Source organism: Myotis nattereri (assembly GCF_964212035.1).
Source record: "Myotis nattereri genome assembly, chromosome: 3".
Lineage (NCBI taxonomy): Eukaryota > Metazoa > Chordata > Mammalia > Chiroptera > Vespertilionidae > Myotis > Myotis nattereri.
Window position 1 is genome coordinate 113,770,807 of NC_138077.1, and position 17,792 is coordinate 113,788,598.

The window sequence follows — 17,792 nt, forward strand, 5'->3', positions numbered from 1 at the left end:
ACATGCCCAGGTTGCAGGCTCAATCCCCATTGCGGGGAGTGCAGGAGGCAGCTGGTCTATGATTCTATCACATCATTGATGTTTCTATCTCTCCCTCTGCCTTCCATTCTGAAATCAACAAAAACATATTTATTTAAAAAAAAACAACACCCCACAATGTATAGCCAGAAGAGAATGGCATGAAGTATTCAAGGTAATGAACAGCAAGGATCTGAAGCCAAGATTACAACATCCAGCAAGGCTATCATTCAAAGTAGACAGTGAAATAAAGAGCTTCCCAGACAAACAAAGGCTAATGAGTTTATCACCATCAAACCAGCACTGCAACATGAAACCTAGCTCAGAACAAAAGACTCACACAGGATAAGAGTGAAGGGATGGAAAAAATGTTTCCGTGCAAATGGAAATGAAATAAAACCTGGGGTAGCAATACTCATATCTGACAAAATAGACTTCAAAATGAAAGCCATCACATTGATGAGACAATAAAGGTCACTACTTAATACTAAAGGGATCAACCCAACAAGAAGATATAACCGTGGTAACTATATATACACCCGATATAGGAACACCTAAATATATATATATATACACACACACACACACACACATATTTATATATATAAAACTTCTAAAGGACTTTAAGGGAGATATCACAACAATACAGTCATGGTAGGGGACTTTAACACCCCACTGACTTCACTGGATAGATCTTCCAGACAAAAAGTTAACAAGGGAACAGTGACTCTAAAAGACACACTGGATCAGATGGGTAGAACATTTCATGCCAAAGTTGCAGAATATACATTCTTCTCAGGTGCACATAGATTATTCTCAAAGATAGATCACATGTTAGGAGACAAAACAAGTCTCTACAAGTTCAAGAAAATTGAATCATATCAAGCATCTTCTCAGATCACAATGGAATGAAATTAGAAATCAACTAAAGTAAAAACAAACAAAAACATTCAAACCCATTGAGGCTAAATAGCATGTTTTAAACAATAAATGGGTTACCAATGAGATCACAAAAGAAATAAAAAACTTCCTGCAAATAAATGAAAATGAACACACAACAACCCCAAATTTCTGGGACACAGCAAAAGCAGTCCTAAGCGGGAAATTCATAGCACTACCAGCCTACTTCAAAAAACAAGAAAAATTATTAATAAACTATTTAACCATACAACTTAAAGAATTAGAAAGAGAACAACAAGAAAAACCCAGAGAAAGTAGAAGGAAGGAAATAACGATTAGAGCAGAGATAAATAACATAGAGACAATAAAAATATCAATGAAACCAAGAGTTGGTTCTTTGAAAAGATAAAAAAGACTGATGAACCATTAGCCAGACTTACCAAGAAACAAAGAGAGAGGACCCAAATAAATAAAATCAGAAACGAAAGTAGAGAAGTAACAACTGACACCAGAGGAATACAAAGGATTGTTATATAATACTATGAACAACTATATGCCAAAAAGCCAGACAATGTGGATGAAATGGACAAATTCCTAAAAAGATACAATCTTCCAAAACTGAATCAGGAAGAATCAGAAAACCTGAATAGGCCAATAACAACTGATGAAATAGAAACAGTAATCAAAAACTCCCAGCAAACAAAAGCCCTGGTCCAGATGGCTTCAGAGGGGAGTTTTACCAAACATTCAAAGAAGAACTAACACCTATCTTCCTCAAACTATTTCAAAAAATCCAAGAGTAAGGAACACTTCCAAGTTCTTTCTATGAAGCCAGCATTATCCTAATTCCAAAACCATATACAGGCACTAACAAAAAAGAGAACTACAGGCCAATATCCATGATGAACATAGATGATAAAATCCTCAACAAAATATTAACAAATTGGATCCAGCAATATATTAAAAAGATCATACATCATGACCAAGTGGGATTTATTCCAGGATGCAAGGCTGGTACAATATTCACAAATCAATAAACGTAATACATCACATAAACAAACTGAAAGACAAAAATCACATGATCATATCAATAAACAAAGAAAAAGCATTTGACAAAATCCAACACCCTTTTTGATAAAAACTCTCAGCAAAGTAGGAATAGAGAGTATATCTCAACATAATAAAGGCCATACATGACAATCCTATAGCGAACATTGTATTCAATGGGCAAAAACTAAAAGTGTTGCCCTTAAGAACAGGAACAAGGCAGGGATGTCCTCTTTCACCACTCTCATTCCAAGTACTGGAAATCTAGCCACAGTGATCAGACAAGAAAAAGAAACAAAAGGCCTCCAAATTGGAAAGGAGGAAGTAAAATTGTCATTAATCACTGATGACATGATATTGTACATAGAAAACCCTAAAGATTCCACCAAAAAACTACTGGATTTAATAAAGTAATTTGGCAATGTAGCAGGATGCAAAATTAACATCCAGAAATCTAAGGCATTTTTATACAATAATAATTCTCAGAAAGAGAAACTAAACAAACAATCCATTTATCATTGCAACAAAAAAAAGTTAAGATACTTAGGAATAAACTTAAACAAAGAAGTAAAAGATTTGTATTCAGAAAACTACAGGATGTTGAAAAAAGAGAGAGAGGAAGTAGAAGAATATATTATGTTCATGGATTGTTAGAAATATCATTATTAAAATGTTCATACTACCCAAAGAAATCTACAGATTCAATGCAATCACTATTAAAATACTAACAGCATAATTCACAGATCTATAGCAAATACTCCAAAAATTTATATGGAACCAAAAAAGTCCCTGAATAGCTGCAGCAATCTTGAGAAAGAAGAACAAAGTGAGAGGGACCACAATACCAGATATCAAGTTATACTACAAAGCCACTATACTCAACACAGCCTGGTACTGGCACAAGAACAGGCATATAGATCAATGGAAGAGAATAGAGACCCCAGAAATCGACCCAAGTCATTATGTTCAATTAATATTTAACAAAGGAGGCAAGAACATACAGGGAGACACTCTCTTCAATAAGTGGTGTTGGGAAAATTGGATAGATACATGCACAAAAATGAAACTAGACCACCAACTTACACCATACACAAGAATAAACTCAAAATGGGTTAAAGACTTAAATATAAGTTGCAAAAGCATAAAAATCCTAGAAGAAACCATAGGCAGCAAAATTTCAGACATCTTTCATAGCAATATGCCTACCTATATATCTCCTAGGGCAGTGGTCGGCAAACCTCAGCTCACGAGCCACATGCGGCTCTTTGGCCCCTTGAGTGTGGCTCTTCCACAAAATACCACGTGCGGGCATGCACGTACAGTGCAATTGAAACTTCGTGGCCCATGTGCAGAAGTCGGTTTTCAGCCTGGGCGAGTCTACTTTGAAGAAGTGGCGTTTAGAAGAAGTGAGGGGTGTTAGTCGGTTGGGCGACGGGAGACGCGGCGCAGGCGGGCGCGGGGGGGGGATACGCAGTGCGGGGGGAGGCGTGTGCAATTCATGCACGAGTTGAGTGAGCCAGTCAGTCAGCAGTCTCATTGTGCAGTGGTTAGTGCTAGTCGCGTCCGCAAATCGCGCATGGGTGACAAAAGATAGATGAAACAAGTATACAAGATGAGTGTGGATGGGAGAGTTGGAAGGGGTTGACCTCAGCGAACGTACCTCAATCAGACTGAGGACATTTTTAGCAAAGGCCAGCTTAGGAGTACCCTAATTAAGTTAATAACAATGTACCTACCTATATAGTTTAAGTTTAAAAAATTTGGCTCTCAAAAGAAATTTCAATCGTTGTACTGCTGATATTTGGCTCTGTTGACTAATGAGTTTGCCAACCAATGTCCTAGGGCAAAGAAAACTATGGAGAAAATAAACAAATGGGACTACATCAAAATGAGAAGCTTCTGCACAGCAAAAGAAACCATCAACAAATTGAAAAGGGAGCCCACTATATGGGAGAACATATTTGGCAATGATACATCTGATAAAATTAAATATCCAAAATATATAAGGAACTCATACAACTTAACCAAAGGAAGACAAACAATCCAATTAAAAATGAACAAAGGACCTAAATAGACACTTCTCCAAAGTGGACATACAGATGTCCAAGAAACATGCAAAAATGCTCAAAGCCACTGATCATCAGAGAGATGCAAATTAAAATGATAATGAGGCATCATGTCACACCTTTCAGAATGGCTACCATTACAAATCAACAAACAACAAGTGCTGGTGAAGATGTGGACAAAAAGGAACCCTAATTGACTACTGGTGGGAATGCAGACTGGCAGACAATATGGAAATCAATATGGAGTTTCCTCAAAAAATTAAATATAGAACTGCCATTTGACCCAGTGATCCCACTTCTAGGAATATATCCTAAGAGTCCCAAAGCACCAATCAGAAAGAATATATGCACCCCTATGTTCACAGCAGCGCAATTTACAATAGCTAAGATCTGGAAACAGTCCAAGTGCCCATCAGTAGATAAGTGAATAAAAAAGCTGTAGTACATTTACACCATGGAATACTATGCAGCAGTAAAAAATAAGAATCTCTTACTCTTTGAGACAGCATGGAGGGACCTGGAGAGTATTATGCTAAATGAAATAAGCCAGTCAGAGAAATACAAAGTCTCACATGATCTCACTTATATGTGGAATCTAATTAACAAAATAAACAGATGAATGGAGTGGATCCATAGACATAGAAGCATGGAACAGACTGTGGAATCTCATAGGGAAGGAGGAGGAGGGTGGGTGGAGAGGAAGGGAGATATATGTAATATTTTCAACAATACAGATTTAATTTTTTTAAAATGATTAATATAATGACTAAACTGAAAAAAAATTGTGGCAAATATTTAAAAATGATCACATTTGTATGTTAAAGACATGACATTAAATTGGAGTTAGATTTGCTGAACTAAACTCACCTGTCATACAAAATAAAGTTTGTAGAAATACCAAAAGAAAAAGAGAGAGAGCCCCCCAAATAAAATTTTAAATGAGCATATTTTAGATGAAAGCAGAGAAATACAATGTCACTTCAAAGAGAGATTGTCATCTAGGCCATTAGGGCAAAAATATAACCTGACTGAAGGTGTTAATGTATCTAAAGAGAAAATATGAGTTACTGTTAACACTGATTACTCTGAAAAACAAACACAAAAAAAGCATATAGAGAAGAGTCACAGGGACACAATTTGGCAATGCCTGTCTATGCAGTGACAATAACATTTATTAGGCAGACTGAATGTTACAGTTTCCTTGACAATGGTCTCCCAGTAGCGAGGGAAGTGTTTCAAGCTACCATGGTTCAGAGACCTACCTGAAGACCTCCTTTTGCCTACTGATTCTCTGTGCCCTCAGATAATTTGGTTTCCTATTAGCTGGTTATTGGCAAAGTGGCAGTAAGAGTGTTGAACTGGGCCTCTAGTCCATCAAACAGATGTAATTCTCAGACTGACATTCACTTTATAATTTAATATAGCTGTGTAATATAAAATGGAAAGAATGCTTTAATCTGCTAAGGAGTATCTCCTTCATTTCATACCCAGTTGTATTTCTTATTAAAAGCCAATAAACCAGTTCTTTTTAAATATAAGATATTGTGATTATAATTCTCAGAGAAATGCAAAATTTCATTTCCTAAACTGTGCCCTTGTAAATTAAATTCCAATCCAAATTTAAGTCTGTATTTCTCTTTTTTAAAAAATACATTTTTATTGATTTCAGAGGAAGGGAGAGGGAGAAAGATAGAAACATCAATGATGAGAGAGAATCATTGATCGGCTGCTTCCTGAGTGTCCTCCACTAGAAATGGAGCCCACCACCCGGGCATGCGCCCTACAGGGAATGGAACCATGACCTCCTGGTTCATAGGTTGACGCTCAACCACTGAGACACACTGGCCAGGCAAGTCTGTATCTTTTTTGTTTTTACATTCTTCATCCTTACTTTATGTTACAAATTTGAACATTAAAATATAAACCTTAATGTCTTGGCTGAAGTTGTTGATGGTATGCCATCCTGCATTGGACAAATGGTAGTTCACCCATCGCAGCAATAACTCCTCTGGAGAAAGCTTCATCAGCTCTTCTAGTTCCTCACCTTCATTTAGCAATGCAATCAGAGCTGAGAGAAAAACATAGAAATATAAATTCTTGCAGCAAGTGTACGTAAATGAAAAGTAAATATTTTTGATGATCATACCTTCATTCCTGGAAATCTCAATATCAGCAAAAAGACCAACTTTGATGATCTGCCAGAGAAGTCCCAAGACCAAGTGAGGTTTTCCTTCTTTGAGATCCTGTGCACCAATATTGACCACTGTACATCCAATGGCTGAGGCAGAATTCAAGGCTAGGTTTAAATTTTCCTGAATTGCCACAAAGAAAAATACCCATGAGGAAGTACTTTCTAAAGTCTTATCAACAAGTTAAGAAGGTAAATAAGAAACAAAGGATTGTGAAATTTCAGATTTTTAAACATAATATTTAAATAAGCAAAACACCAATATTTAAAAGAAATTTTCTATGGTTTTAACTATTACCTCTATATGCCAATGATTTTCAAATCCATATCTTCAGCCCACACTTTCTCTCAGTGCCCACTCTAAACTCTATACCTATATACTCACTTGGTTAGGTCTATCTGGGTGTTTCACAAGTATCTCAAACTCATGTCCGAAACTGAAGCAATTTTCCTGCCATGCTTCCTTGGTCTTCCTCTAATTATCTATTAAAACTGGCTTTTCTTTATTTCCTGTCTTGGTTGATAGGACCAACATTCATTCTTGCCTTCTTTCTTCCTAAGTCAGAAATATGAGCAGAATCCTTTTTCTTCCTTGCTTACCATATCTAGTCACCAATACCTGTCAATTCCACCTTCTAAATACCTGTGGAAACTGTCAGTGCCTTTCTTTAGTTTCTTAGTTCCTTCCTAACACCCATCTCAAACTATCTACAATCCATCTTCCACAATATTGTGCTATTCGTGATCTTAGTAAAATAGAAACTTGATGGTGTTCCCTCACTGAAAAACCCTTCAAGTTCCCTATAATTCCTACTATGTCCTCTCACTCACTATATAGGACCTCTGAACTGGCTATTCCCTCTGCCTGGAACATACTTCCCTCAAATATCCACAAGTCCTTTAATATTGCTCAAATGCACCTAATGGCCTTCTCTCATTATCCTATACAAAATAGCAAGCATTACCACACCTCTGCTGGCACTCACTATATCTGATTTTACTCTTTAGCATTCTGTGACATCCTATATAATAATAGACAAACATGATAATTAAACGTAGCTCTGACACGCTTCCCATTGGCTAATCAGGGCAATATGCAAATTAACTGCAACCAAGATGGCGGCCAGCAGCCAGGCAGCTGAAGCGAACAGGAGGCTTGCTTGCTCCAGTGATAGAGGAAGCCACTGCCAGCCTCTGAGCTTGCACTCTAAGAAACAATGTTGCAATTATAGAAGTTAAACAAAACCCAGAAACCTGCTTTCAGCCAGCTGGGCTTCAGCCAGCAGGATCACAACAGTGTTTCAATTATAGAATCCAAACAAACCCAGATCCCTGCTTTCAGCAGCCGAGGTCTCAGACTGCAGCCAGGCCTCAGAGCTAAAGCTGGCTCTCAGCTCCAGTGACAGCCATAGAAGGTAAATAAATCCCAGAATTAAAAAAAAGAAAAAAAAAGGAGAAGTTGGGAGCTTCAGTCACCCACCAGCCTGAAAACGGCCCTCAGCCCCTCACCCAGACTGGCCAGGCATCCCAGTAGGCACCCCCACCCTGAAGCAACAAGATGGTGGCTAATTTGCATACTGAAGGCGGGCGGCAGTGGGCAAGGCTGTCCGCGGTCCAGGACCGGATCTGTGACCCTGCCGGGCGGGGGGCAGTGCTTGAGGCTGTCCGTGGTCCTGGGACCCGGATCCGTGACCCTTCCCGGCGGGGCGGCAGCTCGCACAGGGGCAGATCGGCCGGGGTTGGGCAGGGCAGGACGCCTGGCTTCCAGCCAGCCCCAGTCACTCTGGGCAGGTGAGCAGCACAGAGAGCCTCTGGACAGGGGAGGCAGGCCGGCGGAGGGCGGCCTGTACTCCCCACATGGCAGTGGTGACGGCTGTGAGCGCGCCAAGTGGAGCCTGCAAGCTGAGCTGAAGTAGCGCCTGCAGGCCATCAGCGCCCAGGAGTGGCTGTGCAAGATCTGCCTCCTGGCCCAGAAGGTACAGGATCGCAGGGACAGCCACTGTGGCGGGCCAGACTGACGTCCTCCTGGCCACACCACGGGGGTTTGCGGATCTGCAAAACCAGAGGCCTCTGGTGTGCACATCCCCCACTGGCGTGCAAACATCCCCCAGCACACTGTCACCCTCCCACGCCTGCAACAGTTGCAAACCAAGGCGTGCACAAGTTCCCCCTGCCTCTCCAGCGTACTTCCATCAACCCGGCATGCCTAACACCCCCACAGGATGTGCACACATCCCCTCTGATGCGCTCACGTTCTTTGGAGAGTGTCTGGGTGTTCTGGGTGCTGAGGGTGGGCGCCTGTGAGATGACAGTGAGAGGGCGGAGTGGTGACGCCCTGTTCCCACGGAGGCCAGTGCAGCTACGAGATCACCTCTGGGGGGTTAATGCAGGTGCTGAGGCGGGAGCAGATGCAGACAGACACACCTGGTGGGTGCGGGCGGCCCTCGCTGAGGTGCCTTTGGTCAGCGTTCAAGATCAAGAACCAGAGGCGGAATCCTCTCAGTGAAACAGTGGGATAGTCGGGGCGACTGTAGAGAAGGAATGTGCACTTTGGGTGCCAGCACCCATGAGCGAAGGCTGCCCTGACTGAGCCTCGCTTGCTTGGGGCCTAGCACACTCCTGCCAGGCGGCGGGTGACAGGACGTGCTTTTCTGTATTAATGAGAGAAAACGTTGATTCTCCTGCTGCTCACGAAGGTGGAAAGTGAAGTGGGGAGACATGGGGAGTGAGCGAGGTTCCCTGTCTGGGGGTTCCAAATCTGCTGTTGGTTTCTTTCACCGCTGACTAGAGATATACAGGGTGTCCCCCCAAAATGTATACACACTTTGAATACCTACTAATTCCAATGGTTTTAAGCATAAGAAAGAAACAACAATGGAGCTGTTATCTGTTAAAAGTGTGGGCACAAACAGGTAGTTGGATATTCCCTGAGGGGTCTCAGATTGGAGAGGGTGAAGGCCAGACTGAGGGCCCCCCCCCCCCCAGTGCACGAATTTCGTGCACCGGACTACTAGTCTACATATATAAAAGCCTAAGTGACTGTTCAACTGGTAGCTATGACGCACACTGACCACCAGGGGGCAGACACTCAACACATGGGCATGGAAACATGAAACAGACTGATGAATCTCAGAGGGAAGGAGGGAGAGGGGAGGGCAGGAAGAGATTAACCAAAGATGTTATATGCATACTAGAGGCCCGGTGCATGAATTTGTTCACCAGTGGGGTTCCTTGGCCTGGCCTGCAGGGACTTGGCTGAAACCAGCAGTCTGACATCCCCGGAGGGGTCCTGAATTGTGAGAGGGTGCAGGCCAGGCTGAGGGACCCCACCAGTGCACGAATTTGTGCACTGGGCCTCTAGTATTATATATTTATATGTTTATTATTATGTATATCATATCTCTATATATAAAAGCCTAAGCGACTAGTCAACCACTTGACCAGTCGCTATGATGCTCACTGACCACCAGGGGGCAGACGCTCAACGCAGGAGCTTCTCCCTGGTGGCCAGTGTGCTCCCACAGTGGGAGCGCCACTCAGCTGACCAAGATGAGTTGGGCTCCCAAGCAGAGCACCGCTCAGCTGACCAGGATGAGCAGGCCCGGGATGAGTGGGAGCAGCTCCTCCCTGGATCCCCACAGGCCATGCTGAGGGACCCCACTGGTGTACAAATCTGTGCACTGGGCCTCTAGTATATAACATAATAACAGAGGCTTTTTTTTTTTATATGTTTGGGGCTGTTTCCCAGATACTTAACACATGGTACATGCTCAATAAATATTTATTGAATAAGTGGATGAATGCTTAAGAGTGAGTAAAGGCAAGAAGGGAAAGGAGAGGGTCAAGTCCAAATTTGTAATATGGCAATCAAAAACACTTAGGATTTGACTCTGGCCTCATCTCTTGGCATTCTACTTATATAGTCCATGCTTCAGCCAAGTTAGGTCTGTTAGAGCTCCCAAGACACTGCCAGGAATTGCAGGTGGTTTTTGTCTAACTGCAATAAGCAGTAAAACTCAGCTTTGTCTCATCAACAGGTGGTGTTGTTGATACATGGGGAAACAGCTTTTGATGTTAATTTTATTTAAAACCATTGGCTCTACAAGTATAGCAAATGACTTATAAGTTATTAGCTTAAAAAACAGATTGAAAGTTAGAAGCTAAAATCTACTTCATCGAATAAATGTTACTTTCTAATTGGTAAATACAACATTATTGGCTTACTAGTATGTAGGGAATAGGACAACCACTACTGTCTAAAGCCAATTCCAAATACTGTAAGACCAAGAAGTAACAGGAGCACCCCATAAAGAGGTTGTTCTCCAAGTCTTGACATGGGCAACTGCCCTGAGTGCTCAGCCTTCCTTCCTGAAGACTTGTGTTAGTGGAGAGAAACAAGGACAATAGGGAATCTCCACCAACTGGGTCATGAGAGAGGTATTGTTCCTTCTTGAGTTTTGGTGTCTTAATTTGTAAAACAGGATATCTTACAGAGATGCTAACAAAAGACACAGTCAAATATCACAGTTTATCTTGGGTTACCCATCCATTCTCTCCCATCTTTTTTGTACATCACTGACTGTGCCTAAGATATAGCCCACTTTCCCAGGCAGAAAAATTTATACTGCTGTTTCAGATGGCTTCTCATGTCACTTCTATTTTGATTAATTAACTATTTGATTCTTTGCTAACAAACTCATATAGGTAATGAAATTCTTTTCATTCATACCACTTTGCAAATTTTCATTTTTCATAAAGTTCCAATTCCAGATGAGTTCACTTTTGTTAATAATTTTGAGAGGGATGTGCTAGATAATTATTGGGTCAATAAAAATAAAGGCATGGTTTGTTATTCAGATTTCATAATTTTATATATCATCACTTTTACTTCATTTGGAATATCCAAATGGGTTCTGTGATTTCCCTACTTTAGCTGCAATTGTATATAAAGTGAAATTAAGGTCATATTTTTATGTGTACATTTGTATATATGTGTAAGTATAAAGGATATACATGTATACTCTGTATGTATGTGAGTATATTATTTGCACTGGATTTCAATTTCCTATACCAAGTCTTGTTAATTTCCTGACTTTTGGGTCCCTAAATCACTAATCTGCTTTTCAGTCTTATTTATATAATTCACTTTTCTTTCAATAATGATAAATAAGAAAATGCAGCTCAGTAGTACACTGGATAGAAGACAAGAAATTCTCTAAGATTAAAAAAAAAATGAGTCTTGCTATTAACTACCTGATGTGTCCCCTTCCCTTGCTTTCATAGTTATGTCATTTTCATCCTTTTTATATTTCTCTTCTTCTATACATCATGATACTATGTAACCCTATCATCATAAAGTGAGTAACTGTATTTTACAATCTTTTACAAATGAATTACACCTCTTTGGGATAAAGTTTCATGAAAAACTGGTAGTTTTCTAGCAGATCTATTTCCAGAGCTCTAAAATTACTGAATAAACAAAACAGATTTAATATCCACAGTAATACTTCGCCCCTTCCCAGAGGCCTGTCTTTTCTCATTCTACATTAACACACTCTTTCAAGCATCCTTGAGACCTAGACTATTCCACATACTCATACTGGAAGAATGCTATCTCTAAAAATAAAACTATAAAGGACTTAGCACCTTGGACCCATCCTGTAGCTATTGAAAAATAGTTACAGAATAATTGTCTTTATTTTCTTGAATACACTGCATTTAAGTATTAAAAGTAAAATGAAATAAACTTATACAACAGTAAGAAATGCTGAATTTCTGATTCAGTGCCATAAAAAATTTGTGTAACATGTATTCTAGAAATAAAACATAAATGAATGTTTTCAACAATCATAGATAGTATCAGATGAAGCATCCTGACACAAGATGTAAAAAAAAACCCACAAAAAATAAAGAAATAAACCCCCCCAAAACAAAACAAAAAACACAATCTGACAAAATTACAATCAGAAATGGGCTTTTTAAAGAATAGTACTTTGTGGCTTGGATTCTAACATAGAAAGTGCTAGGGATATACAACAGTATTGGCTTATTGGAGGGGGGACAAAAAGTTATGTTGGTCAACATCTTACTCTATAATTCTCAAGGATGACTGGAAATGAGAGTAACACTTGGATAGTCCGGAATTAACCATTTGTCACTGCCCTAAGGTCATAGCTTCCTTATAGGAGAGACTTAACAACTTCACCAAAATCAAGGATTGTACTTTCCAACAAAAAAGAAGGGAACAGCTCAGCAGTAGCTCACTTCTAACAGCTGCAGTTGTGAATGGCACATGAAATAGTTGCTGCTGCTCCCACCATTTGAGAGGCAGTATGGCACAGGGATGAAAAGGCTGGGTTCTGGAGCCAGACCATTGGGACCACACCCTGACTTGGACACTGTAGACCCTCTCAGTGACACAGTCTCATCCTCTTTAAAGTCATAATATCTTATTTTAAGGCTGCAAGGAGGAGTCAAAGGGATAATTCATGTTTAGAAGAGTGACTATTACCTAGTTAGTACTTGATAAATATTGACATCCACCCACTGAACTAGACATTTTGATGGAAAAGTGTGGTAACTATAAATTCCTGAACTTGAACAATATGTAAATGGGCAAGTTGACTACATAACAGTTTAGTACAAAAAGAAGAGCTAAAGCCTGGCTGGCATAGCTCAGTGGTTGAGCATCGACCTATGAATCAGGAGGTCACTGATCGATTCCCTGTTAGGGCACGTGCTGAGTTGCAGGCTTGATCCCCAGTGTAGGGTGTGAAGGAGGTAGCCAATCAGTGATTCTCTCTCATCATTGAGTTTCTATCTCCCTCTCCCTTCCTCTCTGAAATCAATAAAAAATATATTTTTTTAAAATAGCTAAAAATTTTGTGAAACAGTAAAACTATGCACTTTTCTTTTTCCAACCAACCAATAAAAACACTGGCACACAGCAAATATTCATTAATAAAAATAACAATAATTATAATAATACTAGAGGCCCGGTGCACAAAAATTTGTGCACTCGGGGGGAAGGGGGAGGCCCTCAGCCCGGCCTGTGCCCTCTCGCAGTCTGGGACCCCTCGGGAGATAATGACCTGCTGGCTTAGGCCCGCTCCCGGGTGGCAGAGGGCAGGCCCAATTCCTAGGTGTAGCCCCTGGTTGGGCTCAGAGCAGGGCCGATTGGGGAGTTGGGGCGCCTTCCCCTGTCATGCACAGAGCAGGGCAGATCGGGAGGTTGCGATGCCACCCTCAGTCACACTCAGGGTAGGGCTGATTGGGGGGTTGGGGCACCGCCCCCTGTCACACTCAAGGCAGGGTCGATGGGAAGGTTACAGCGCCACCCCCTGTCACGCACAGAGCAGGGCCAATCAGAGGTTGGAGCGATGCCCCCTGTCACACACAGAGCAGGGCCCATCAGGGGGGTTGGGGCTCCGTACCCTATCACGCACAGAACAGGGTCAATCACGGGTCTGGGGAGCTCCCCCCTGTCATGCACAGAGCAGGGCCCATCAGGGGGTTGAGGAGCTCCACCCTGTCACTCACAGAGTAGGGCCGATAGGGGAGTTGGGCACCGCCCCCTGTCATACTCAGGGCAGGGCGGATCAGGGGGTTGGGGCGCCGCCCTCTATCACCCACAGAGCAGGGCCCATCAGGGGGTTGGGGCACTGCCACTGTCACACTCAGGGCAGGGCTGATGGGGAGGTTATGGCTCTACCCCATCACACACAGAGCAGGGCCTGTGTGTGTGTGGGGGGGGGGAGGGTTGGGGCGCCGCACCCTGTCACACACAGAGCAGGGCCGATCAGGGGGTTGGGGAGCTCCCCCCTATCAGGCACAGAGCAGGGCTGATCAGGGGGTTGGGGCACCTTCCCCTGTCACGAACAGAGCAGGGTGGATAGGGAGGTTGTGGCCTCGCCCCCTGTCACACACACAGCCGCAGGGCGATCAGGGGGTTTGGGCGCTGCCCCGTCATGCTGATCCCGGTGCCAGGATGCCTCTCGGCTCTGCTGATCCCGGTGCTGGGAGGCATATGACCCTTTTACTATATAGGATAGAGGCCTGGTGCATGGGTGGGGCTGGCTGGTTTGCCCTGAAGGGTGTCCTGGATCAGCGTGGGGGTCCCCACTGGGGTGCCTGGCCAGCCTTGATGAGGGGATGATGGCTGTTTGCAGCTGGTCATACACCCTTCAGGGTGGGGGTGCCCACTGGGGTGCCTGGCCAGTCTGGGTGAGGGGCTGAGGGCTGTTTTCAGGCCGACTGAAGCTCCCAACTGCTCCTTTTTTTCTTTTTTATTCTGGGCCAGCTTTAGCTCTGGCTCCAGCTCTGAGGCCTCTGCTGCTGAAAGCAGGTATCTGGTTTGTTTGGGTTCTATAATTGAAACAATGTATAACTCCAGCTCTGAGATCCTGGCCGGCTGAAAGCAGGTTTCTGGGGTTTTGTTTAGCTTCTATATTTGTTACAATGTTTCTTAAACTGCAAGCTCAGAGGCCGGCAAGGCAGGCAGGGAACGTTGGAGTCCTCCGTCACTGAAGCAAGCAAGCCTCATGTTCGCTTCCAGCTGCCTGGCTGCTGGCCGACATCTTGGATGGCAGTTAATTTGCATATTGCCCTGATTAGCCAATGGGAAGGGTAGCGGTCGTACGCCAATTACCATGTTTCTCTTTTATTAGATAGGATAACCTGAATACTATTATATTAAATAAAGAAGTTCATCCAAAGGGGCAATGGGGGGATAAGGACATATATGTAATACCTTAATCAATAAAGAAATTTAAAAAAAAATAAAGTTAAAAAAAGTACTTTGGATCTTAATTCCACTGATTACAAAATACAGCTAAATTTTTATTTAATAAAAACCTAGTTTTTATATGAAACTGAAATTATGTTAAATCATAGGTTTTACTTGGGCCCAAACATCCATTAAGAAAGGCCTTCCAGCCCTAGCTGGTTTGGCTCAGTGGATAGAGTGTTGGCCTGCAGATTGAAGGGTTCTGGGTTCAATTCTGGTCAAAGGCACATGCCCAGGTTGTGGGCTTGATCCCCAGTGGGAGGCAGCCCGTCAGTGATTCTCTGTCATCATTGATGTTTCTATTTCTCTCTCTCCCTCTCCCTGTCTTTCTGAAATCAATAAGAATATATTTTTTAAAATAAAAGAAAAGCCTTCCATTTTACATTTTACAACATAAATACTTACAGAAACAGTGAAAGGGGTGAGCTTTTTCTTATTAATGGCTCTTTCATCAATTGTATCTGGTTCAGATAAGTTGATCATTTTGCTAAAGAGAAAATGGGAATAATTTAGTATAAGATTCTCAGAAATGTTTTTAGTTCATTTTTGCAAGCAGATAAAAATAGTTACATTTTGAAAAGTAAAAACAATCTATTTCTTTACAATATTATACTGAATTCATATCAGGGACTTAATTTTAAAAATCTAAAAAATATTCCCTAACTTAAAACAAATACATCATTCACTCAATAGTAATCTTAGAAAGGAGACATATGTAATACTCTTTGTAATACTTTAAGCAATAAATAATTAAAAAAATAGTAATCTTAGCATTTACTCCTAACTTTTCAAAAACAGACCTGCATTTTCTTTATGTGAGTTTTTGTTTATTTTACTTACTAATCGTCAGCATATAGCATTGTAAACAAAAAATGCTTGAGAAGCCGTTTCATAAAGCAAAATCAATTATGTTAAAATTAGTGGCCTGGTGCACAGATTTGTGCATATTGAAAGTAAATTAATTAGAAGAAATATTTTAATATCGCTATTCACCATTTTCTATAATAGACGTGTCAGAAATGAAAAAAAAAATTAGTAAAATGTATATGAAAATAACATATAAATTGATTAATAAGTAAACAATAACAACATGATATAACAACAAAGACATGACATAAAAACAAAAACATGATATAAAAACAACATTGATAAAAACAAAGACTGATAAATTGATTAAATTTATTCTAATATCTCCCTGTATACCACATTAAGAGTAAAAACACTTTCAGATGCTTGACTAATTTCCCTTGTGATAAAGTATTTACAACTTTAACTTTAATGTCACATGCTCTTCAAACTCGAGAGAAAGCAACATATAACTGACCACAACCCAAAATGGGTTCAGGTAGGAATATTCCTACTCTGTCTAGAGTTTGTCCTTGTGATTTATTAATAGTCATTGCAAATGCTGGAATCATAGGAAACTGTCTTCGAATTAATTTAAATGGGAGGCTAATGTCAGATAGGAACAGTTGTGCCAATAGTTGGTCTTCAGACATAATCTGTTGACAATACGGCTTTCTTTCAGCTTCAGAATGTCAACAAAAACAACCAAATTCACGATCACCAATGACAGATCAAAACACACGTGTGCGATTTGTGCCAGCGAGAGCTTTATATGGATCATGCATGTACGAGTCGGTGCGCGTCATATGTACTGGCTAACCAGTCAATCGAATGGTCAGATGTATGTATGGTCAGTCACTTAGCCTTTTATATATATTGACTAGAAGCCCAATGCACAAAATTCATGCAAGGGGCTTGGCCCTCACAGCCACAGCAGCTGCCTCAGCCCTTGGAGCCCGAGCTTCATCCGGAATGTTGTCCGGAAGGTCATCTGGAAGGTCGTTTCGCTGTCTGGTCTAATTAGTATATTATGCTTTTATTATTATAGATACTATCATTAAAATACTGAGAAAGGAGCCAGAGACTTGGTCTTTCTAAAACTTCTATAATTTAAACATTTTTAAATAAATTAACAAATTTTATCTCTATATTTTAGAATATATATGTTGGAAAGTGTCCTTTCAATTCATAATAGGAATCACCTCTAAAGAACAGAGGAAGAGACCAGAATTGTAGGTCAAGGTCACAGTACATATTTTTCCTTAGTTTGTTTCTTTTTAAAACATGAGGCTCTGCTTTTAAGATCTGTATTCCTATTGAAAATCGAAATCAAGGGGAGATCTCAATGGGGGGAAAAGGAGACATATGTAATAATTTAAACAATAAAGAATTAAAAAAGAAAATCAAGATCAAGAGAGCTTTTGCCTTTCTGTTTCATGGGAGGTTTCTGTCCTCCCTGTGCTCAACTTAGAACGCCTGCATTACCATTTGACCAGTGTAGTGCCCCACTCAAACTCCCCACCTGGCACTGTCCCTTCCCCTGACTCCCTGATGGGAGAGGATTGTGGCTCCCAAGGAGATCCAACTCATACACCTCTCCCATCTCTTTGACTTGCCAGACTACAGTCAAACTCAACAGGGTCTTCCTTCCCTGCTGATTCTGCTAAGCCCGTTCCCTTGGGTGGTTTCACTGGATAGTAGGTAGGGACAGTGGGACTCTCCTTCATCCAGTCACAGTATGTTATATGTAATGTCCTAAAAACGAATCTAGAGGGAAGAAGGTGGCTGGCAGGACAGCAGTGAGGGAGAGAGTGTGAGTGAGGGAGTGAAAGGGGAGTGCGTGGACGTGTGGGGTGGTGAAGGACAGTTAGATTCCACAGGACTTTTGGGGGCTGGCAGACAAGGCCCCCTAGCCAGGCAGCCTCTGCTACCACTGCAGTCT

At 41.4% G+C, this 17,792-nt stretch overlaps 1 protein-coding gene across 4 annotated transcripts in view; it reads right to left on the bottom strand.

Annotated features, from left to right (window-relative positions):
- The window catches only part of PLS1 (plastin 1), a 155,229-nt gene that overhangs the window by 47,660 nt on the left and 89,777 nt on the right, over positions 1-17,792 (bottom strand). For all 4 annotated transcript variants that reach the window (XM_081086150.1, XM_081086153.1, XM_081086151.1 and 1 more), the window contains 3 exons: positions 15,410-15,491; positions 6,178-6,343; positions 5,957-6,099 (listed from right to left, as the gene is read on the bottom strand). In XM_081086150.1, coding sequence (XP_080942276.1) covers positions 5,957-6,099; positions 6,178-6,343; positions 15,410-15,491 — 391 coding nt within the window. The remainder of the gene's footprint in view (positions 1-5,956; positions 6,100-6,177; positions 6,344-15,409; positions 15,492-17,792) is intronic.